General features: G+C 42.5%; 1 protein-coding gene across 1 annotated transcript; it reads left to right on the forward strand.

The window, feature by feature from the left end:
• Positions 1 to 10753: 10753 nt before the first annotated feature.
• Positions 10754 to 18187, forward strand: LOC130868606 (rhox homeobox family member 2B-like). Its single transcript, XM_057760763.1, has 4 exons — positions 10754 to 10823; positions 10996 to 11413; positions 13753 to 13798; positions 18137 to 18187. The coding sequence occupies exons 1-4, from the start codon at positions 10754 to 10756 to the stop codon at positions 18185 to 18187; spliced, it is 585 nt and encodes a 194-aa protein (XP_057616746.1).
• Positions 18188 to 25071: the final 6884 nt, after the last annotated feature.

The following is a 25071-nucleotide window of genomic DNA, read 5'->3' on the forward strand; positions in this document are numbered from 1 at the left end:
AGCAATGTTCTCACCCACTCTTGAGCCTTTCCACACGGGTATTTCCGAAAGGCTTCCCAAGGACATCTGGCCAAACTATTTTAACATCCTTAAAGCTAAATCAGAAAACCAGTAGGTGGGGGTGTGGGGATCTGGGACTATATCTCAGAGGTTGAGTGCTTGCCTAGAATTTTATTCATTAGGCCTTGGGTTCAATCACAAGCACCAGCACATACACACCACAACCCCCACACACGCTTGTGCACACACGCACAATCAGGGGCTACTGAGTACCAGCCTTAGAGCTCCCTCAGAACAGGATGTCTACAGCCAGCGAAAACTGGCTGGGAAAAGGGATCTAAAGGGTAGAACAAACCGACTCAAGCCCCTTTCTTCTGCAGGTTTCATTATTCCTTGGGCGAGGAAGAAAAAAGGAACGTTCTCTACAAGGCTTTCAGTTTATAGAGATGTACAGACAAGTCAGCAGTTCCACAGGCGGTGACAACAGCATTTTAGAGTCCCAGAGGCAGGTAAGGGAGGCCTCTTGCATCTCAGAGTGGGGCAGTGGCTGTGAAGCTCCTGTCAGATATCAGGAGGATTAGTTAAGAACAGGACTTTAAATTACGACAGAATTCTAAGGCGTTCTCGCGCACTAACTACAGTTTTTAACTGTAACTAGGAGTTTATGGTTGATAATTGTAGGAAAACACTGCTGTGCTTTCTAAACATTTCCACTTCCCCGGCAGCCGGGAACTCACCTTTGGTAGCCATAGCAACCTGTGGGCCTGGGAGGAAGGCAAGATGCTTGATTTGTACCTAGCTGCCTGAGAAAAAGAAGAAAAAAAAAACCTCTTTGGAGGTTTTGCTTTCAACTCCAGCAGGGTACCTGCCAGTACCCAGTGAGAATTTCTTTCCCTGAGGCTGGGTTAGTGACTCAAGCCTTTTTCATGTATCTCTAGGGGTAAAGGCAGAAACAGTTAATTTTCCTGAGCTATGATCTTATGTTAATTGAAACCAAGGTGAAGAATAAAGACAGACTATTAGTAGCCTGTTAGGTTAGAGCAAAAGGCCAGTAGATTACACCACATTCCTGAGTTTGCTGCTAGAGAATTCAGGGCCACCCAGACTTTCTTGTCAGGAGAGACATACTGTCTCTCCTGTTCAGTGCCTCCTGTTTGGAGCTCCTTTCCTGTCAATGAGTCCTGTCAATAAGGGTAATTGTGGGGGACTAATTTAGCAGATTTGACTATTAGAACAAAGCTTTGGCTGAGTAATTGCTTTCACACCAGGGCTTCACGGTGTGAGAAAGGGGATCCAGGTGCCCACACAGGAAGAAATTATCTCAACAAATGATTTACATACTTCTGGGATTTATAGAAGGGAGAAATGCCGTGACTCCACAAGATTTCTACAGAATCAACAGTGACTTATCCAGAGGACAGGTGTTCCCAGAAGTCTGCAAACTGCGATCCCTACCAGATCACATTCCTGCGCATTTGTCTCTTGGTCTGCCAGCTGTACTTTTGCTGTGAAGACTTGTGGGATTGTGACAATGCACCATAACCCACATACCACACCACAACACACACACACACACACATCAGTACTGAAGTCAAGGGCCTAAGCCCAGCCCATACCACGTTTATCTCCCTGAGGTATTGGTTATGTTTTCCACTCTGACCACTGCTAACCCGAGATCTTCTGAACAACATACTTACAAAGACAAAAGATGCCAATTAGTAGCATAAGAGAGAGAAAGAAGTATCATGCAGGAAGAGGCAGCCTAGGGGAAAGCCCAAATGGATGATCTTATGGAAACCTCATCAAGTAGGATAGTGAGGGGATGGAACAGTTTGGCAGGTCTTACTTGTATTTGGAGAGTAGGTTCCTCTCCACACCAATGACCTGAAGCAATTCATTAGCTACAACTGAATCCTCTCCTGAAAGAAAGCAGTACAATTTTTAGGAACCAGATGCAACAGCCAAGAGGCCTGAAAGGCACAAAAAGTCCAGGTAACCAAAATGATTGAATTGTATGTGGAAGAACAGGCCAGTCCCCGGTGCTGGAGAGTTCAGTAGGAGGTGGGATATTCCAGGCAGGAGGACCCTGTAACAGGTAGGGACTGAAGGATGCAGGGAGAATCTAGCAGCCATTCTCCACTTTCACATGTTAAATGGACACCTCAGCCTTTTGTTTCAGGTTTGGAACTAAACAAAACTAGTAAAATTGAATGAGACAAAATACTAAGTCTATTCTAAGCCTTGAACACAGTTGATACCAACTGAGGTTTCTTTTAAAGACTGTGTATCATAGTTAGCTTCAGCTGTCAAGTTACGCACCTAGGAAGAGGGATTCTCGACTGGGAAGTGGCCTCCATCATATTTGCCTGCTGGCAGTCTTTAGGGGCATTTTTCTGGCTGCTAATTGATGTGGGAGGGTCCAGCCCACCATGGAAAGAACCATTCCTAGGCAAGTGAGCCTGAATTCTATAAGAAAGGTAGATGATAAGTGGAAACATGTTGGACAGGGTATGGGGCAGACGGAAGGAAAACAGACCTGAAGAGAATCGTATTTCATTGTGTACACGTAGGAAATTGTCAAGAATAAAGGAACTTTTAAAAAATGAAAGTGTCACTACCCTTAGCTGTCAGGAAAATATGCATTAAAGCTACTTTAATATTTGATCTTATCCCCCATCTGAATGGCTAAGATTAAGAAAAAACAGCAAAAGAGGATTGGGAAATGAGGGATCCCAATGCTCTGTTGGTGGAAATGAAAATTGGGGCAGCCCCTGTAGAATTGGTGTGCCCACTCTTCACAAAAGTAGAAATTGGTCTACCATACAACCCAGCTACACCACTCCTGGGCATGTATCCCAAGAACTCCATTTCTCACCACAGAGATGCGCACATCAGCGTTCATGGCTGTTCCATTAACAATAGTTACAATATCGAAGCAGCCTAGATGTCCATCAACTAATGAATGGGCACTGAAAATATACTACATATACACAGTGATATTTTATTCAATTGTAAAAAAAATAAAATTTGCAAGTAAATGAACGGATCTTGAAAACCTGGTGGATATCCCATAGCCAGAAAGATCAGGGGGGTGTGGGGGGGTATAGCTGAACACGAACCAGACAGCAGGCTAGTCAGTAAGTGACATTCTCCCCAACAAGCTCTTGCCCTGTTTTCCCTTGATGGTGTGCTATATGTAACCAGGAAAGCAGATAAACCCCTTCTTCCCTGTTCACTTTTGGTCAGTGATTTAGCACAGCACCAGGAAAGCAAACACTGGGTGGATCTATCTTTCCTACAGGGATTTTCGGGGATGTCTTTGCAGTGCTGGAGGTGAAACCCAAGGCCCCACACATCTGGACACCTGAGATACACCCTCAATCCCTCATAAGAAAGGAGTTTTTCTGTACAATCTTAAATCTCAGTGGTTGATGGTACAGTAATTGTGGAAATCATTGTGGAGTCTTCTCAAAAAAGCTAAAATTAGAATGGCAACGTGACCAAGCAATACCATTCCTGGCACAGACCTCAAGAACTCTAGATTCTATCAAAGGGATAGTTACACGCCCTTGCATATTGTTTCCCTATTTACAACAGCAAGGAAATAAAATAGGTTTAGACGTCCACCAACTAATGAATAAATAATGAAAATGTGATATATGCTTACAAGATCAACCTTTTTTGATTTATTTAACTTTTATTTTTTATGTGCCTTGGTATGAATGTGTCAGATCTTGTGGAATTGCATTTTCAGACCGTTGTGAGCTGCCATGTGGGTGCTGGGAATTGAACCCGGGTCCTCTGGAAGAGCAGCTAGTGTTCTTAACTGCTGAGCCATCTTTCCAGCCCCCATAAAATCAATTTTTATTCTGGTGCTTAAATTATAAAAATTTTCAGGAAAATGGATGAAACTGAAAAATATATTAAGCAACATAGGCTTAGAAAGACAAACATTGATCTCTCTCATAGATCTAATTTTTCTATATCTATGTTTATGCAGGAGGGTATATATAGAGATCAGAGAACTAGAAAGGATCCTATGAAAGAAGAAAAAAGTGACCTTCAAGGAGGAGAGGGGTGTAATTGAACACCTGTGATTGGGAAAGAGAAGGGAATTGCTGGAAGTGGAAGGGTTTGAGCAGGGATGAGGAGCAGGGATATGGGGTCAAGAAGGACAAGGGGGAAGGGTCAACCAAAACTAAGCATTATGGAAATGCCAGCTAGGCATGGTGGTGCACTCCTTTAATCCCAGTACTCAGGAGGCAGAAACAGGCAGATGTCTATGAGTTCAAGGCTAGCCAGGACTACAAGGTGAGTTCCAGGCCAGCCAAAGCTACACACTGAGATTCTGTCTCACGAAAGAAAATGGGGAGGTAGGGAGAAAGGGAAAGAAGGAAGGAAGGAAGGAAGGAAGGAAGGAAAGGAAAGGAAAGGAAAGGAAAGGAAAGGAAAGGAAAGGAAAGGAAAGGAAAGGAAAGGAAAGAAAAGAAAAGAAAAGAAAAGAAAAGAAAAGAAAAGAAAAGAAAAGAAAAGAAAAGGAGATGAAGGGGCATAGCCCCTCATTTCAGACCTTTAACTCAATCCCACACACAAATCTTCTTTGAGGCTGGAGAGATGACTAAGTGGTTAAGAGCACTTGCTGCTCTTCCAGAGGACCCAAGTTCAGTTCCCAGCCTCCACATGGTGGGTCACAAACATCTGTAACTTTAATTTCAGAGGACCCAACGCCTTCTCCTGACCTCTATGGGCACTGCACACACATTCTACACAGATCCTTGCAGGCAAAACATGCACGTACATAAAATAAAAAATAAAACTTAAAAGGAAAATGTCACCCAGCGGTGGTGGCGCACGCCTTTAATCCCAACACTCGGGAGGCAGAGGCAGGCAGATCTCTGTGAGTTCGAGGCCAGCTTGGTCTAGAAGAGCTAGTTCCAGGACAGGCTCCAAAGCTACAGAAAGTGTCCCCAAAAAAACCAAATAAATAAATATAAATATAAATTAAAAATAAAATAAAAATAAAAAATAACAAAGGACGCCACCTTGTGGCGCATGCATGTGTGTGTGTGCGCATTTTCATAAGGCTTTGATCAAATATTCAAATCTTGTGGTGTGCATGTGTGTGTGTGGCATTTTCATAAGGCTTTGATCAAATATTCAAATCTTGTGGTGATTCTAGCCTGGAAAATGTCTTAAGTGATCCACCTGGTTTGCTCTCTGATGCTGTGATAAAACAGACCAAAAGCAAGTTGGTGGAGGAAAGGGATTACTTACTTGGCTTACAGGTTACAGTCCATCCTCTGGGGAAGCCAAGACAGGAAAGTGGAGGCAGGAGCTGATGCAGAGGCCGTGGACAGGTGCTGCTTACTGGCTTGTTCATCGAGGCTGTCTCAGCCTGTTTTTTGTTTGTTTGTTTGTTTTTTTTATCCTTTCAAGACATGGCTTCTCCTTGAATCTGGGAACATTTGCCTAGGCATGATATCCACCACTACCCACTACAGTGAGCTGGGCCCTCCCAGTCAATCACTAATTAAGAAAATGTCCCCAGGGGAGGGAGGAGGGTGAGTGGGGGAGCGGGAGGGGAATGGGAGGAGGGGAGGAAGTGTAAATATTTGAATGGAAAAATAAAATATATTTTAAAAATAGAAAATGCCCCCATTGACATGCCCACAGGTCAATCTGACAGAGGCAGTTCCTCTGCTGAGGTTCTGTCTTTCCAGGTGACTTCTTTTGTGTGTGTGTGGGGGGGGGCAGGGGGGCAGAGAGAGCTCGAGACAAGATTTCTCCGAGTAGCCCCAAACTCACAGAAATCCGCCTTCCTCTGACTCCCAAGTGCTGGGATTAAAGGCATGCACCACCACCAACTGGCTTTTCTGCTGCTTTTGTTTTCTTGTTTTGTTTTGTTTCCAAGACAGGGATTTTCTGGGTAGCCCTGGCTGTCCTGGAACTTGCTCTATAGACCAGACTGGCCTCGAACTCACAGAGATCCACCTGCCTCTGCGGGCTGAGTGCAATCAGTCAGTAGTACCATGAAGATCCTTCACAGAAATTCTGTGGATCATGGAACTTGAACTGCTGGTAGAAGGGAAAATGTTATAATTTAAATATGTTTGCTGCATTGGTTATGGATTTTTAAAGTTATGAAATTAATAGAAAACTGAAGTTTTTAAAGATTTCATATTTTCATATATATACTATTACAGGATTTTATCATTGTTTAAAGCAACTAGATTAATCTAAATGTATGAGTTCATACATATATGACTATATATGTGTATACTTGGAGATTTTCATTGACTCAACTGTATGAAATAAGTAATTTTGAAATTTAAAATAATATCCCAATAATATTTTTAAAAAGGAAATCATGCATGATTAGTCATGCACCCTATCAGCAGTCCCTGTCCCTCTTCTTGTAAAATACAGAGGAATATTTTTCTTAACTATGATATAAATATAAGATTTTAGTATCTCTTGAAACATTTTTAAAAAAAGGAATCCCATCTTATTTTTAAGGTGCAAATGATTTTTTTAAAGAGGTGAAATCAGAAGGGCTTAAGAGCACTGCTGGTCTGCCAGGTGACCCGGATTTGATTCCCAGCACTGCCAGTGGGGGGCAGTGCATATTCTCCAACTGTGCCGCCTCAGGGCCAGATCAGCCACCTGCCTCAGGTGGCAAAGGGTGGGAGAGGGAGGGAGGTCATCTCCCTCTCACCCACTCTACCATATTCCAGATGAGGGCTGGGGTCTGATCTCCCTCAAGCATTCCCATGGCCTGATCATCTGTACCCCCATCAAAGGGGGTCAACTCTACAGTGCTGCCTGGAAGAAGTGCAGCGCCTACCTTCCTGAGTGCTGCAGTCTGTGAGGGGCAGGATCAGCTCTCCCACTCTTGGACCCTGGGACCAGTTTTTCCGGCCTGGAGTAGGTAAAGTGCCTGGGGCAAGGGGCAAGGGGTATCTCCCTCCTCATGCTACCATGTGATAGGCCATGGGCTAGCTCTCCACTCGCATGTCTTCAGGGCTGACTCACCTGCACCCCAGCTCTGCTGTGCTGCCCTGGCAAGGTGCAGAGCCTGTTCTGAGAGCTGCAGTGGGTGGGGGCAGGACCAGTTCTCCCTAGTGCTTCAGCCAGTGAGGGGGCAAGACCAACTCTGTGCAGCCCAATCCTCACTGCTTTCAGTGGTGACAGGAGCCAGGGACATAGCACAGACCACAGAGGCAGCAGGATCACAGACCCAGCCAGTCCCAAGCCAGACAAGGACCTTGGGGCAGCCCAGGCCCCCAGTGAAACCATGGCCCTGGAAGCAGCGCAGGCTCCTCAGATATGCATGGCTCCAACAGAGGCTCAACCCTCCAACAGTGATCTGACCCTTGGTGATGCCCAGGCCCTTAATGCGTCTGAGTGGCCCTTAGCGGCAATATGGGCCATGGATAGCCATACAGGTCCCTGCTGTGGTTGGACCATGGGCTCAGACAGGGTCCTCGGCAGGTGCCCAGGCCCAAATGTCACAGTGGCCTCAGGTGGCAGTGCAGGTCCCCCTGAACAGAATGGCCTGTGAACACCCATATGGCCCAGGTGTAAGCCCAGATCCCGAGCATCCACACAGGAATCTCAGACATCGGTGCAGACCCCAGCTGTGGCAGGGTCACTGACCCAGACATGGTCCCTGCTGCAGCTCGGGCCCATATGACACCCTGGGCCTGGGTTGCAGCACACGACACTCAGGTCAGTATGGGTTCAGCAGTGGCGCAGCTCTCAGGCACCAAGAAGGCCACAGGGTGGGAGCCCAGATCCTGGGCATCAGTGTGGTGTTTGGTAGCAACACGGGTCACGGACATCAGCACAGACTCAGGCTGTGGTAGGACCACAGACCAAGACATGGAGATCTCTCCTGGGTGGTGACAGAGAGGGAAAGCTGGCGGGCTGAACCAGCCCAGCTACCAGCCAGATCCAGAATCAGGTCAACAAGGTAGCCCACCCCACACCCACCTCATCTCTGAACCGCTGGAGCACGTGATGGCACAGACCCAAAGCTGCAGGATCTCCAAACAGGGGGCAACAACAGGATGTCCAAGAGAGTCCTAGTCAGGGCCCAGTACCCACAGCACAGCAGAAACCAGAGGTCCCGGACCAGACCAATGACTGTGCAATGACCATTTGCAAGCAAAGGGCATATATGTGTGGACTGAAGGGTAACCTGCGACACAGCGCAACTTCCGCACCGAGGTTTGAGGGATGGTTGATTTTTTTGTGCTTTGGTTCGGGTTTTTGTTTTACTTTTAAACTTTATTTTGGCAGGGGAGGTTGCAAGCGCAGAGGGCAGAAGTGAGGAGACAGGGGAATGAGTCATATTAGGATTCATGATGCGAAATTCACAAAGAATCAAGAAAATGTTTTAAAACTAAATACAAATAAAAGCAAGACGTATGAAAAAACCGGAGATGGCATTAAAGATTCAAGAACCACTCCGTGTTGGTCAGTATCGTGTCTACCCTTTCAGCTCTCTGTGGCGCCCGTGAGACTGCCTGGGATCTTCCAAGATCACATGGTATAGAGGGGCACTGAATAGCAGAGGCTGGGTTTCCACAGTTCCAAAGGCCGAAGCCCCCAGTGACTTCTCTAGATACACAACGGCCATGTTCTCCTATGCAAGGCTGGAATTCCTCAGGAGGGTCCTGATCAGAAGGGCTCCCCAAGCCCTCTGAGCTACTGCTGCGCTCTGAAGCCGCCATGCAACAGGGGAAATGCAACAGGGGCACCTGCAGCTCAGGAGAGCAGGGCTGCAGCTCAGTGAAGTTCCGTCCTAAGGGCCTGAAATGCAGGGCCACTCGAGAGACAGGATAGAAACACCCACATTACCAAGGAGGCTTTGGGACAAAGCTGTACATTCACACAATTTCTGAAACAAACATGGTTACATTTTAAAAACCAAATCATGCCCATTGCTCTCTGCTTGGCAGGAAAATGAGAAGTGACAGACGGAACTAATAAGATGAAATACGAAAGGGATCTCTCTCTCTCTCTCAATCTCTCTCTCTCTCTCTCTCTCTCTCTCTCTCTCTCTCTCTCTCTCTCTCTCTCTCCCTCTTTCTCTCTTTCTTAAGACCAAATGCCCGAGGCAGGATTAAAACTCCCTCTCAAACAATGAACGACACTGAAGCTATGATCTTCCTCTGTCCGTGTTCAGCCTGGGACAGCCTGTCACTTTATGCAATTTGGGAGCTCTAATCCAAGCTTTTAGGCATACTTCCCAAGGACTCTGCACAATGAGCTACATCACCAACACATAAATGTGTGTCTTTATAATCACAGTCAGAAACAGAGAAAAATATTTCTCAGATCCTGGAGACCTCACCAAAGGAGATTCAGGTTATAGAGTAAAGACAAAGGGCAGGAAGCATACATATGCAGATTTAGTTGTGAGGTAGTTACCAGAACTGTGAGGTAAGTCTTATCCTGGAAGAATTCCAGCACCAGGGCTACAGAATATTCCCAGCCCCAAATAGTGTGTGTCTGGACAGACACTAGTACTTTAGAGCACCTTCCATTTTAAGAGTGACCAGAACATGCTGGGGAAAGCTGGCTGTCTTGGAACCAGTCTGACCACATGCCAGTGAAGAGGCTGCTTGACTCTGGGATGGAAACCAGGCACAAGGGCCTGCTCTTGACACTTTGACCATTCACAGAAGACATTAGAAATGCGTTCAAGAGAAAGGTGAGGAACCTCAGCACAGGTGTGACTGTTCTCACAGCTTTTGCCAGCGCTCATGAAGGCTGGACAATACTACTAAGCTCCTCCTCAGTAGCCCTGGTGAAGATGAGCCCACCAATCTGCCTGCTGAATAGCCCCAGGTCCTGCAACCCTGCCCAACCTCCTCAAAGTCAGAACATGGAAGCAAGCAGGCTCTAACTTTCTGTGGAAGTTCAAAGAAGAGCCTCCCAGATAAACATATTACTTAGTATCCATTCTCTGCCTAGTTGCAAGGACCCAATGTCAAGACTAAGAGATAATGTCCTCACATCTCCACAAGGCCTTAAAAGCTTCTGGTCGATCTTTTCTTACCCCCTGCAAATCGGTTCCTGTGGTTGACCACCACCTGTTCCCTAGGAAGATAGTCACCAGGGTGAAAGGACTCGTGAAGTTACATCTCAGAAGGCCCCTTCTATTCCGTTGTCCAGGGCAGTGGTGGCGCACGCCTTTAATCCCAGCACTCGGGAAGCAGAGGCAGGAGGCTCTTTGTGAGTTCGAGGCCAGCCTGGTCTACAAGAGCTAGTTCCAGGACAGGCACCAAAAACTACAGAGAAACCCTGTCTCGAAAATCAAAAAAAAAAAAAAGAAAAAAGAAAAAGAAAAAAAAAAGGTTATCTATTCCGTTGTCCAGGTGCCATCCGTTCCCCCACAAACACATCCAGCTCACTCAAGCTTCAGACTGCACTCAGTTTTGCCCCTGAGGATCACAGACCATAGCAATAGCAGGCCAACCGGAAGCCAGGACGGCATGGCCAGGATTGGATACACACTAATACAGACTATGGGGGGACCCGGAAACCGGAAGCTAGCCCTTGCCGGTTGAGGAGCCTTACTCCCAGAGCGGTAGAAGGCTCCAACTCAGAAGCTATAGAGACATAGCAAGTCCTTGAGACTGAGAGACCTTACTTCCGGAACGGCAGGGAGCTCTAGCTCTGACTCGACAGAGGCACAACGGACAGCAAGCCGCAAGGCACTGCGACACCGGCATTCCGGAAGGACATGGAGCGTCAAAACTTCGATTACCTGCTTTATGTGGGACTTGATGACGACGACGATGACAACTGGGATGGTCAGTGCGTGCTGGGAACGGTGGGTGGTGCTGTCCATGAGGGGAGGAGCGTCCACAGAGGCGGCTGGGCTGCCCCGTGCACTGGCGTCGCCTGTAGGCGCTCGACTTCACAGGGACTTCGCAGCACCCGAGGCCCTGTCACCTCGGTGCCCTTTCTGTTTCCCACTTCCAGAGGTTGAGGCACTGAGGGTCTTGCAGGCTGGAGAGGGAAGAAATGAGGGAGCCAGTGGATGGGGCCGGGCTGGGCGAAGAGCCGCAGCCGCAGCAGCTGCAGCAGCAGAAGCAGACAGAGCAGGAGGAGAAGGCCCCTCAGCTGCTGGTGCCGCAGGCCTCGTGGACGACGGGACCCAAGAGTGCGCCGCTGGTGGCCATGGCCGGGAGAATGAGTCACAGCCTCAGGAACCAGATCGTGGGGCCATGGAAGACAGCCAGGGTGTGCTGTCCTTGGCCGAGCGATGGTCCTGTGTTCATCCCGTGAAGCTGCTGGTGCCTGAATTCCGAGTCCATCACCAGCACAGGTTCACCTTGGCTCAGCTCCAAGAGCTGGAGAGCGTCTTCCAGCGCAGTCAGTACCTCACCACTGAGGAGGCGTGAGTAGCTTGCCTAGCTTGCTCTGTTGTTCGTTGGGCCTCCAGGTTCCACTCTTGTCCTCGTTTTATCATATTTTTAAATGTGATTCTTTAATTTCTCTTATTTAAGTCCTCAGTGTGTGTGTGTGTGTGTGTGTGTGTGTGTGTGTTGTGCTTGCATGTGCATATCACAAAATTGCACCTATGGGGAACAGATGACAACTTTCAACAATTGTTTCTCTTCTCCCACCACGTGTGTCCCTGATGTTGAATTCAGGCATGCAGGCAAGCACCTATTCGTCTGAGCCATTTTGCTACAGTGGTGAGTGCGAGGGTGATTGCAGGGCCAAGCCTCAGCTACAGAGTGGAAGGTTATCTTTAGATCTCCTGAGTGACTTGGGAGCATGGGGGTCACAGGAGAGGGGAGAAGGGGAGAAGAGAGGAAGAGAGGGGAAGCAGACAAAAATGTATAGCCCAATAAAACCAATTTTAAAAAAATGAGCCGGGCAGTGGTGGCGCATGCTTTTAATTCCAGCACTCGGGAGGCAGAAGCTCGTAGATCTCTGTGAGTTTAAGGCCAGCCTGGTCTACAGAGCTAGTTCCAGGAAAGCTAGGGCTGTTACACAAAGAAACCATGTCTTGAAAAAACAAACATATACACACATATGTATAGTTATTACTACATATAACATATAATACAACATATATTAATATATATTATCTAATTGTTATATTAATATGTATTAATGTTAATATACTTTGACATATTATTTAATGTGTTATATAACATTATTATACTACATATATAAATATACAGTATATTATAATATAATTTATATAATGATATAATATAGCATGATGTAATAATTGTTATATTAATGTATTAAAGTACATTAATATATTAACATATTGATTTTATTAATACATAAATATGTTTATAATATAGTATAATGTATGTTGATATAGTATACATTAAGTACATTAATATATGATATATAATATATTGATATGTATATTATTACGTATTATGTTATATATTACATGTTTATTATATATTAAAGACCAAATATATTATATTATCATATAATTTATAACATATATTGTGTTAGTATATATTATATATTAAATATTATATTATATTGCTGTGTTATATGTTAAATATCATTTATGATATATTGGATATTGTATGATATATTAAATATAATGTATGATATATTGAATATTATATACTACATATTGACTATTATATGATATACATTAAATATAATATGTGATGTGTATAATGTATATATTTGGTTTGTAATATATATTAAAAATGAAAGTAAAAAACAACCCAAGCTGAGTGGGGTGGTTCAGATTTGTAATCTCATTGCTTGGGATTTGGAGGCAGGTAGATCAGAAGTTCAAGCGTATCTCAGTTCTGTGATGAGTTCCAGGCTAGCACCATCTCCATTAGGCCATTTGTGTTGAGAGTGAAGCTATATTCCACCATGCTGTTTTTTCTATTAGGGGTGGAGAAGTGTGGGAGTGAATTTCTCTTCTGACTTTCTGATATAAGACCTCACTCTGTAGCAAGGCTGTCCAGGTACTTGCAGGGAGTCTTCGACCTCAGTTTCCAATGGTGCTTGGAATTCAGGACTGTGTGGCTAGTGTTGTGAGATTTTATAACATTCATCTTGGGCCTGGTATGACTTTAATATTTCTTTACCTGGACTGGCAAGATAGCTCATGAGGTAAAGACACTACCAAGCCTGAGATCCTGAATTCCATTCTGAAGACACACATGGAAGAAGAGGACTCCGGCAAGCTGTCCTCTCGCCTCCCATATACACCATTTACACATGCACACATTAAGAAAAGAAATAAGTGTGATATTTCATTTTTCTGATGATCATCAGGTTGGAGTACCTTGTGTATTATTTGAATATTTAAAATTCTAGGATGCTTCCATTAATCTTTATTGGAGCTTCCTTCTATCCTGACAAAACATGTCACCTGGGTTTTCCCTTTGTACATTTGTTTTGTAGTTTTTGCTTTGTTTTGTTTTGGGTTTAGTTTTTGATGTTGTTGTTTTAAGTCTCGTGTATGACTACACCTAGTGCTAGGAGCATTTATTTCGAGGTTTTTACTAGACAGTGTTAGTGGCTTTCAAATTGCTTATTAGAGATATACTTTGGTTTGCATATCTACTAATGGTAATAAAATAATTTGTTCTAAAGCTCTCAAAATTCTCAAAGTGAATATCAGAGAAGGTAGGGAATGAGACAAACATTTCGAAATGCATATAAAATATCTTTCTCATATTTAATTTCACATATCCATAATTCCAAATACTAAATGTCTTCCATTTTTACCCTCAGGAAACGATTGGCATCTTGCATGGGTGTGACTGAAGCCAGAGTGCAGGTCAGTAAGCACGGAACAGCCATTTGGGAGGAAAGCTGTTCTAGATGTTACTTTATCTGCAGGTCGCGTTGGTCCTCTGAGTCAAATTGTGTTGCTTTTTTAATTTGCCATGCTTCATATTGCCTTTTAAATATCTCTAAATTGTGTGTGTGTGTGTGTGTGTGTGCACATGCACGTATGTGTGTGCACACCCAAGGGAGCCAGGAGAGGGCATAAATTTCATGGAGCTGGAGTTACACGTATGTATGAGCAGCCCAAATGGGTATTAGGAACTGAACTCAAATTCTCTACACTCCACGTCCCTAATAAGCAATTTCATAAAACACTAATATGAAGAGCAAAAACTTCAAAAGAAATGCTCCTAACCCCTCAAAAAGAGGACCAGTCTTACAATGTATACATATATATCCTGCATATTTATATAACATTCATAGAACTATCTTATATATTATGGGTACATGTTTTCTAAGCTAAAATGCGTACATTCATAATTCAGCCACAAGATGTATGTGTAGTACATATGTACTTAAGTAATAAAAATAGTTTAGTACCTTCTTTGTTCCTTAGGAAGTTATGTGTCTTCTGGAAATGAGCCATTCCTGATTAGTAGGGCTTTCTTGTTCCATTTTCTACCCACCAAGACCACAAATCTCAAAAGACATTTTGAGTGATCTAGAATGATGGTTTAGTGGTATAATATATAAATATAAATATATTATAGACTAATCTTTAATATATTATACAACACATAAAGTATATTAACATATTAATATATCAATTAGATAGCATAATATATTGATATATGTTATTATTATATGTTAAATATTATATATTATATGTAGTAAAAACTATACATATGTGTGTATGTATATGTGTATACATGTATTTGTTTTTTCAAGACAGGGCTGTGCAGCCCTAGTTGTCCTGGAACTCACTCTGTAGACCAGGCTGGCCTTGAACTCACAGAGATCTACCTGCCTCTGCCTGAAAATGTCTTTTGAGATTTGTGGTCCTGGTTGGTAGAAAATGGAAAAAGAAAGCCCTACTAATTAGGAATGGCTCATTTCCTAAAGAAAAAAGAATTACTAAACTATTTTTACTACTTTTTTTGAGAAAAGATGGATGTGTGTGTGTGTGTGTGTGTGTGTGTGTATTTTTCATTTTTTAAATTTAACCCAAAAAATATTCCAGGAAAAGATGGAGAGGTTGGGCTGTGTCTCCTTCAGATGGCATTTGCTACCAAGGACAGTGGGCAGCTGGCCAACACCCAGGCTACCCCAGCCCACTTCTCCCTGATTACTCCAGGATGGGAGAGACAGTGGAGGGGGGGTGCTGCTGGGAGCAGGGGCCAGGGGTGGTGGCTCTGGGGTAAGAAGCTGGGGCTGAGGCTGGAGATAGGTAGGGGTTCCCATGTGCAGTCATCTTTGCCCAGTGACAGCCTCGAAGCTGTCAGGGCTAAGAACCTACATAGGTGTGGGTGTGGCAGGCTAAACAGAACACTGCAGCCAGGTATCTGGGAAAGGCAGGCTCGGGGCTGGCCTTCCCTTCTAACTGATGGTCTGCCGGGGTCTTCCATAGCCTGTCATGCCAGCCTGTGAGGCCCTCTGTTGCTGCCCATCTGAAGGCCAATGACGTGCTTCCCCTCCTGCTATATATACAAGTATCTTGTGGCTGAATTATGAATGTATACATTTTAGCTTAGAAAATATGTACAGATAATGTATAAGATAGTTGCATGAATGACAGATATGTAGGATATATATATATATGCATGCATTGTAAGACTGATTTTCTTTTGGGGGTTAGGAGCATTTCTTTTGAGGGATTTTTTTTTTTTTTTTTTTTTTTTTGCTGTCCCTATAAGTGTTTTTTGAAATTGCTTATTAGGGACATAGTATGTTTTTATTTTTGCTAATGGTGGAGGATAATAAAACAAAATTACCAGTAGGGTTTTTTGTTTGTTTGTTTGTTTTTGGAGGCAGGATTTCCCTGTGTAGCTTTGGAGCCTGTCCTGGAACTCACTCTGTAGACCAGGTTGACCTCGAACTTGCAAAGCTCTGCCTGCCTCTGCCTCCCGAGTGCTGAGATTAAAGGTGTGTGCCACTCCCCAGCAAGGCTGGTATTCTTTAAAAAGCATTTCTCTGGGGAGTCATAACATGGTTGTGACATATGAATTATTCAAATAAGTGTAGCTAGGGGATCCATGACACTAATTTTAAAAACTAATCATAAATTCTATCCTTACAGGGGGAATTGCTGATAATTCACAGGCTGAACTCATATAACTAATGAAAACTTATCTTATGGAAATGAAGAAAATATCTAGTCAAATTACCTACTCCTACTGGGATTTTTAAACTTTTTATTAGTCTCTGAAAATTTCATACATGTTTTGATCATATTTGTCCTCCCCCAACTCTTCCTCCATCCACCCAACTTTGTGTACCCACTTTTTATAACTCATCCAGACCAATTTGTGCTGCCCAAATATTGTTAGATATGCAGATATGCATATCTAAGACTATAAATACATGTATGTATATATATATATGTATATGTATTATCTGAGATTTTTCTGTCCTGCCCAGTTCCAGCAGTCATTAAGTTCCAAAGAAATCACACAGTGGTCTACATTAGTTATAAACTGATTGGCCTAGTAGCTCAGACTTCTTATTAACTGTTATAACTTATATTAGCCCATTATTCTAGTATATCTTAGCCACATGGCTCGGTACCTTTTTCAGCAAGGCAGTCACATCTTGCTTCCTCTGCAGCTGGGTAAAAGACTGCAGAACAATGGGCTTCCTTCTTCCCAGAATTCTCCTCTTCTTGCGGCCTGCCTCTACTTCCTGTCTGGTTGTCCTGCCTATACTTCCTGCCTGGCTACTGGCCAATCAGTGTTTATTTGAAATATAACTGACAGAATATTGACCACTGTCCCACACCATGTATACACAACACACACACACCCTGATGTTCCAAGAAAACACTTTCCTTGTGGTCATGCACAGCCTCTGGCTCTTACACTTTTTCTGTCCTCTCTCCCAAAATGATATCTGAGCCTTGGATGAAGGCATGGAGCATATTTGTGGATGAGAATTCTTCAAACTCTTATTTTCTCTGCCTATTAGCCACTTGTATTTCTCTGTGTTGATCACCATTTACCAAAAATAGAAGTTTCTCTAATGAGGGCTGAAAATTCACTGATCTATGGATAGAACTATAAGTCATTAGGAGTCAGTTTAATATTATTCTGATTTAGCAGTGTTAATAGTCATATGTTCTCCGCTAGGACATGATCTATCTGGACACATGTTCTTGGCCTTAATAATGGTGCCAGCTTTGGGATTCAAAGTGTCATCTGACCTATATCTAACTGGCAAGTACTGGTGACTACTACTAGGAAAGGACAAAGGCTTTATTAGAAGAGGTTAAAGTGTCATCTGACCTATATCTAACTGGCAAGTACTGGTGACTACTACTAGGAAAGGACAAAGTCTTTATTAGGAGAGGTTAAAGTGTCGTCTGACCTATATCTAACTGGCAAGTACTGGTGACTACAACTAGGAAAGGACAAAGTCTTTATTAGAAGAGGTTAAAGTGTCGTCTGACCTATATCTAACTGGCAAGTACTGGTGACTACTACTAGGAAAGGACAAAGTCTTTATTAGAAGAGGTTAAAGTGTCATCTGACCTATATCTAACTGGCAAGTACTGGTGACTACTACTAGGAAAGGACAAAGTCTTTATTAGGAGAGGTTAAAGTGTCATCTGACCTATATCTAACTGGCAAGTACTGGTGACTACTACTAGGAAAGGACAAAGTCTTTATTAGGAGAGGTTAAAGTGTCATCTGACCTATATCTAACTGACAAGTACTGGTGACTACTACTAGGAAAGGACAAAGTCTTTATTAGGAGAGGTTAAAGTGTCATCTGACCTATATCTAACTGGTAAGTACTGGTGACTACTACTAGGAAAGGATAAAGTCTTTATTAGAAGAGGTTAAAGTGTCATCTGACTTATATCTAACTGGCAAGTACTGGTGACTACTACTAGGAAAGGACAAAGTCTTTATTAGGAGAGGTTAAAGTGTCATCTGACCTATATCTAACTGGTAAGTACTGGTGACTACTACTAGGAAAGGATAAAGTCTTTATTAGAAGAGGTTAAAGTGTCATCTGACTTATATCTAACTGGCAAGTACTGGTGACTACTACTAGGAAAGGACAAAGTCTTTATTACGAGAGATTAAAATTCTGCAGATTCCTGCTGGTTTTTTTAAGTACTTCAATTATTTACTACACTAAACCTTTTCCTTTTCCCCAATCACTATAGAGATGGTTTTGGAAGAGGAGAGAAAAATACAGAAGATATAAGAGACTGTGAGCACCCAGATGTTCCCCTCCGACTTCCCATAACCTCTTTCTTTGAAGATTGTGGGGGAGACCTAGAGTGCCACTCTCACCAGGTGTCAGATGCTCATGAGATTTGGCTGCTGCCAAAACCCCGCTAATACATGCTGATTTCCTCAGTGCTTCTGTTTGCAATAAAGAAGTGAATGCCCACTGTATTTGTCTTGTGTATATTCTGAGATTGTTAAGATACATGTCCAAGTTATCAAGGAAATATCATTTAAACAGGGTGACAAGGTCTCTTTTCAGGAGGCAACACCTCTAAGCCATAGTTAGTCATCCCTGTGGATTGCAGATGCTTCCCAGTTTCTGCTGTAGAGTTGCACTGACACACATGTTCTTGTTTGTCACCCTTCATACTGTGCTCACCCCACTCTTACCATAGAGGACTTCAAGGCTACAGGAAAGACAGGCAAGAGCCTAGGAAGAAAGAGTGTTTTTTCCCAATACAGATGATCCGTGCCCCTCCATACTCAGGATTTCATTCTGGCCCTGGACTCTGACAGAAACTACTCATGGGGTTCACAGGGCACAGGCAATGATATGGTAACTAGGCTCCTCCTAACTGTTTTCCCTACCCCACCCATTTCTGTGAGGAACTTTAGTGGCCGTAAGTGGCATGGGTCAACAGCCAGTTCTGTCATAGGTCTTACATTTTGCTGCCACCAATATCCTGTTATTACACCCTTGTCCTCTCAGCCCTGTGTTTACAATAAAGAGCTGACTTCTCAATATCTGTTTCAAGTGCCTTCTGAGATGGCTAAGGTATGTGTCTGTGTTACCAAGGGAATGGCATTTAGGTAGAACATGCAGATGTGACTTATCCTGGTGTTGACAGTTCGGAGGACCTCCTCTTGTCTGCAAACTTTTCCTCTCCTCCTTCTCCATCTGCTGCAGCTGCGACTTCTCTAGACTCAGCTTACAGAAGCGTGGGCTTCTCTTCATCGGCTCCTGCTACAAGCTCCATAGGATGGGAGAATTCACATTTGGCAAGAAGGAAGGGAGAACACAGGGCTGAGGACATTTAAGCACAAGGTGTACAGGACACTCAGATAACAAGAACACACTAGCTCAGAGCAATGGGGGCAGCTATAGAAAATCTCCCTTCCATTCAGGAATCCTGAGCTGCTTTCCTTCAAGGAGTTCTCTGAAGCGTCTCCCTGTTAGGCAATGACCATGAGATTCTACCGGACGCACATCTACAAGGCTACACTAATCGGTGACACCATGACTGCACACTGGAGGAGGCCTTGGGCCCCTAGTGCTGGCTGTATAATGAGAAGGTGTGCCCAGGTGCCCTGTCACTCCCTAGTCACGGCTACAAATTTCCCCAGGTGGTCACATACGGTTCTCCTGTGGTGTCTTCCTTAGCCCAGGTTACAGTGTTTCTGTTTCATGTTCAAATGACATGTAATTAGATGTACTCATTCCTAATTGCCATGGGTGGGACACATTCTTAATCATATGACACCATGCAGTCTTCATGAAAATTGTCAGGCAGACCTGAACAAGGACAAGACCAATACAGTTGCCAAGATGTAAGGAGGAAACCCCACAGGACCTGGCCCTGGATAAAGAACTACAGAGGACTGAGGAATGCTAGGAGGAAGAAAATTAGTCTTTACCTCGGATGAGCTCCCTAACTGGTTATCCAATACCGATTAGTCAGCCCTAAAATCATATATATTATGTTATATTATATTATATTAATATATATGTATGTGTTTGTCTGTCTGTCTATTCACAAAATTATCACAGAAGGAGCCAAAATTTTGAAAGTGAGTGAAATGTGGGGAACATATGGGAGGGGTTGGAGGGAAGAGATGAAAGGGGAAGCAATGGAATTATATTTTAATTTTTAAATGAAATATTGTAATGAAAAGGAAAGAAAGTTGTCTGTGATAAAACAGACAATGGGGCACATTTGTGGGGAAAGTATCAGCAGAAACAATAAGAGCTAAAGACAGTGGCTGAGGTCTGTAGTCACAGCACTTGAGAAGTAGATTGTATGTGAATCAGAATGCCCTGGTCATCCTTGGCTGCACAGCAAGCTCAAGTCCATACTGCACTACACGAGGTCTCCATCTAAATTTTTAAAAGTGGGACTGGGAGAGGGCTCAGTAGTGAAAATGACTGCTAAGTAAGCATAAAGATCTAATTTTGACCCCCAACATAGACGTAAAAGCTAGGCACAGCGGCAAACATTGAAACCTGGTTTCTGTGAGAAAAGTAGATGCAGAGGGCTTGCTGGCCAGCCAGTCTAACTATAACTGTGGGCTTGAGGTTCAGTGATGTGAACTACTCCCTTTGTACAATATAAATATTTGTCACTCAAATTGGTTTAATAAAATGCTGATTGAATGGTAGCCAGGCAAAAATTATAAGTGGGACAGCCAAACTGAGAATGCTAGAAGGAAGAAGGGTTGGAGTCAGAAGAATGCCAGCCAGCTAATGAGGAAAATAGAATGTGTAGAAAATGAGATAACAAGCCATGAGCAATGTGGCAAAGCATAGATACAAAATATGGGTAAATTTAAATGCAAGAGTTAGGTCATAACAAGCCTGAGCTATCAGTCAAGCAATTAAAACTTTTATTAAGTCTCCAAGTCAGTTATTTGGGAAGTTAAAGTGCAAAACAAGCCCACACCAGTTTGGACTTATTATTAAAAGGGTTATTTATTTGAGGGGAAAAAAATTACAGAACACCATCCTACATGACCAGGAAAGGAGTCTAGTCTCTAGAACCGGAGTCCGAAGCAAGAGAGCGAGAGGAGGGCTGCTGCTTCTTTTTAAAGTGAAAGAGACCACGTCCCAGTGGGTTGGTATCTCAAAGACTGAAGGAGCAGAAGGAGCTCCCACAGCACCTCCCCCTTTTGTTTAAGTAAGAGAGTTCTAAACCTACTACAAAATTATATATGATAAGAACAAATATCCTATTCTAACTACTTAAGTCTTGTATAATAAATAACTTGGCCAAGTCATGAGAAAAAAGTAACTACATTTATCCAGTCTTCAACCACATCAAATATCTGAGAAGGGAAATAATGTTACCTGAGTAATTAGGAAGTATAATCAAACAACTTCCAAAACATGCATCAAGTCACAGAGACAACTAGCTACCTGGGCAATCACCCAAAGTCACGTTTGCAACGTTGAAGCAACCAACTTTGGCTAAGGTCTAGAATAATTGACAGATTATTTTTGAAGGCAAGAAATTTTTCAAAACCGTCTTACCCTATATTGACATAATTTGATACTTCTGCTTATCCATTTCCAGATACTATATATTTTGTCAGTAGTTGAGGTATGGGCAGTTCCTTGCCCAGAGGCCAGTTTGGACAAGAAGAAGACAAGCTCCAAATGGAGTGTCTTTGGTGCTCAACAAACTCTCAAGAATAGATCAAAAAAAAAAAAGAATAGATAGGTGTTGCCAGGAACGATTGTGTCTCTCTACCACAAAACTCTAAATTAGATTAAGTGCCATTTTCTACGGTTCTTTGAAGAGGTTGAAAATTATCAATTTATACAGAATATAATCTCTATGTATATAAAGAAGCTGATTAGTCTAACTATAAATATGACAAACATAGATGACTATTGATCTACAATTCCTAATACCTATCTAACTTAAAGACTAAGACAAGAAACAACTGTGCAAAAATTGAGGACAATGACCTCCAAATGTAAACAATGTACAAGTATACATTGCAATATGGTAAATATATATACCAATACATAAATAATATATATGTATCTTAATCAGAGGTATAAATGTACACTACAATATGGTAAATATATATATATATCAATACATAAAAATGTTTTAAACAGAGGTAGAAGCATGCATGCATACAATATTCAATATATTAAATATTGTATCCAATATTCAACTTTGTATCCAATGTAATTCTCTATAAACAATAATTCACAAATACCAATCTATTATCCCATCATCCAATTTTCCTTTTTTTGTCAAAAAGATTCCTGAGCTTATAAAATCTCTCCCCCAACCCTCAACTGTATATCAACTATAATCATCCCCTAAATGATGTCCCTAAGTCTGAAGACAAACTGTGCTGGGAGAGGGGGCATCGTCCTCTAGAATTACTTCCAGCTGTCATGGGGGTGACGTTCTTTCTTGGGGATCCTGTGAAAGTAAAATGATGGTTAAGTTTCAAGATCAATGTCTTTTAAAATTGCAAACAGTCTCTGAGTATTTTGTGGAGGTTTGGCCAGAATGTTGTAAAAGATGTGCACCATTTCAGCTAATCAAGTTGGAACTGTCTTGTGCAGCTGGTACCCAAAACAGGTCTTGTAGTAGTGCTATCAGTATCATGACATCATATCAACCAGGTGGAATTGTTGTTGTGGGGTCCCATCTTCTTCCTGGAAACTTCAAAGATTACTGCAGAAAAAACTCATTGTTCATTGTGGAAAACTTAAACATTATTTATATAGACATTTACAGATGTATATATTCAATGAAAGGCATGATAAAGACAAAAATAGATATGAAGAAAAGCAAAGATGTTTTCTAAATTCATTTTTCTTTCTGTCCCATATCATGGTTCTTGACGTGAGACAGAAACTCCAGAAACTCTGTTTTATTTCTCTTAACAACAGGCTTGGAATTAGAGAGGGACTGAGCCAGAGTCCAACTCCAAAACCAGCTCTATAAGTTTAGAAATATAAACGTATATCTTAGATTTTTATACTTACAGAACCTATTCAGTTTTCTTGATAGTCCCTATTGGGTAGTTATTTTTCCAACTGTCAGTATTCAAACATCCAGAGTCCCATGAATTTTTTAAAGATGAGTGTTTTCCTGCGGGGATAAGAACAGAAACCTGCCCCCATCCTATGTTTTTCTTACCACCTGTATGATTATCATCATTGTGAATGAGGTGTCATTTCTCCTTTCCAAGAGGTTTCTCCTCTTCAAACTGAACAATTTTTCTTCTCCTGTGGAAACAAGAGCAAAACCTCTTCCCCAGCGTAGCACATCTCCTGGCTTCCATTGAGAGGTCAGCACATCCTTGAAATAAACTGGTTGATTTAGTTCAGCAGACTTTTCCATTATCCAATGTCTCTCTGCTGTTGTCCCTTTCTCATTGGCATTAAGAAAATTCAAGGTTAATAAGCATTATGTAATCTATTTCTGGGGGCATTTTCTACCCCTTTCTGTTTGTTCAGCATATCCTTTATAGTACGATTTGATCTTTCTATAACTGCTTGACCTTTTGGATTGTGAGGTATACCTGTAACATGCTTAATACTATAATAAGCAAAAAACTGTTTCATTTTCCTAGAGACATAAGCTGGACCATTATCTGTCTTTATTTGTGCAGGTATACCCATGATGGCCATAACTACTAATAAATGTACGAATCAGCTTTTTCTGAGCTTAAAGCAGTTGCCCACTGAAAGCCTGAATAAGTGTCAATGGTGTGATGTACATATTTTAATTTGCCAAATTCTGCAAAGTGGAACACATCCATCTGCCAGATTTCATTCCTTTGAGTACCCTTTAGGTTAGTCCCTGCAGGTAGTGGTGTTTGGTTATATAAAGAGCAAGTAGGGCATCTCTTTATAATCTCCTTAGCTTGTTGCTCTCTTTATAAGGTTAAGTCTACCACTTTGGGGATAGTTGCTATTAATTTCTCCAAAAAAAATTGGCACAAGCTCTTTCCCATGGTTCATTGTCCTCCCATAACTTTTTTATTTCATAAGTAGGGAAAGGCAGTATAATTTCTGCTGGGTCTATACCTGCTAGTTGACAAAGTCTCAGTTTACCTTTTATAATTAATTCAGAGATCTTTTCTACATAAGATTTTAATTTTTTACTAGGGTTGTGTGGTAAAAAATCCATTCTAAAATAATACCTTTCCTGTAGGAGAAATTCTGGAAGGCAATATGACTAGAATACAACTAAGATTTGGATTCACCCTATCCACATGTGCCTCCTGTAATTTTTCCTCAACCATCATCAGTTCCTTTTCCACGTCAGCTGTTAACTCTCTGGGACTATTCAAATCTTTGTCACCATCTAAGGTTTTGTTTAAATGAATTATTAGATCAGATGTTATCCCAAAAGCTGGTTGTAGACTGGAAATGTCTCCTAACAATCTCTGAAAGTAATTAAGAGTCTGTAACTGGTCTCTCCTAATTTGTGCCTTTTGTGTCCTAATTTTCTGTAAACCTATTCTGTAACCTAGGTAATTAACAGAATCTATTTTTATGTGTATTATTGTGCATTCTTTAAATTTGTTCATTTATTTATTAAAAATTTCTACCTTCTCCCCCTCCTCCTCCCCCTCCAGTCCTAAGAGCAGTCAGGGCTCCCTGCCCTGTGGAAAGTCCAAGGTCCTCCCGCCTCCATCCAGGTCTAGGAAGGTGAGCATCCAAACAGACTAGGCTCCCATAAAGCCAGTCCACGCAGTAGAATCAAAACCCAGTGCCATTGTTCTTGACTTCTCAGTCATCCCTCATTGTCAGCCACATTCAGAGAGTCCAGTTTGATCACATGCTCATTCAGTCCCAGTCCAGCTGGCCTTGGTGAGCTCCCATTAGATCAGTCACATCGTCTCAGTGGGTGGGTGCACCCCTCGCGGTTCTGACTTCCTTGTTCATGTTCTCCCTCCTTCTGCTCTTCATTTGGACCTTGAGAGCTCAGTCCAGTGCTCCAATGTGGGTCTCTTTCTCTATCTCCAACCATCGCCAGATGAAGGTTCTATGGTTATATGCAAGATATTCATCAGTGTGGCTATGGGATAAGGCCAGTTCAGGCACCCTCTCCTCTGCTGCCCAAGGAACAAGCTGGGGACATCTCCTTGGACACCTGGTAACCCCTCTAGAGTC

This window comes from Chionomys nivalis, chromosome X, assembly GCF_950005125.1.
Source record: "Chionomys nivalis chromosome X, mChiNiv1.1, whole genome shotgun sequence".
Lineage (NCBI taxonomy): Eukaryota > Metazoa > Chordata > Mammalia > Rodentia > Cricetidae > Chionomys > Chionomys nivalis.

Coding starts and splice junctions, on each gene's coding strand:
- LOC130868606 (XM_057760763.1), top strand. CDS start 10,754: ATGGAGCGTCAAAACTTCGATTACCTGCTTTATGTGGGACTTGATGAC. Junction 10,824..10,995: donor CGACGATGACAACTGGGATG/GTCAGTGCGTGC, acceptor TCCCACTTCCAG/AGGTTGAGGCACTGAGGGTC. Junction 13,799..18,136: donor TGACTGAAGCCAGAGTGCAG/GTCAGTAAGCAC, acceptor CAATCACTATAG/AGATGGTTTTGGAAGAGGAG.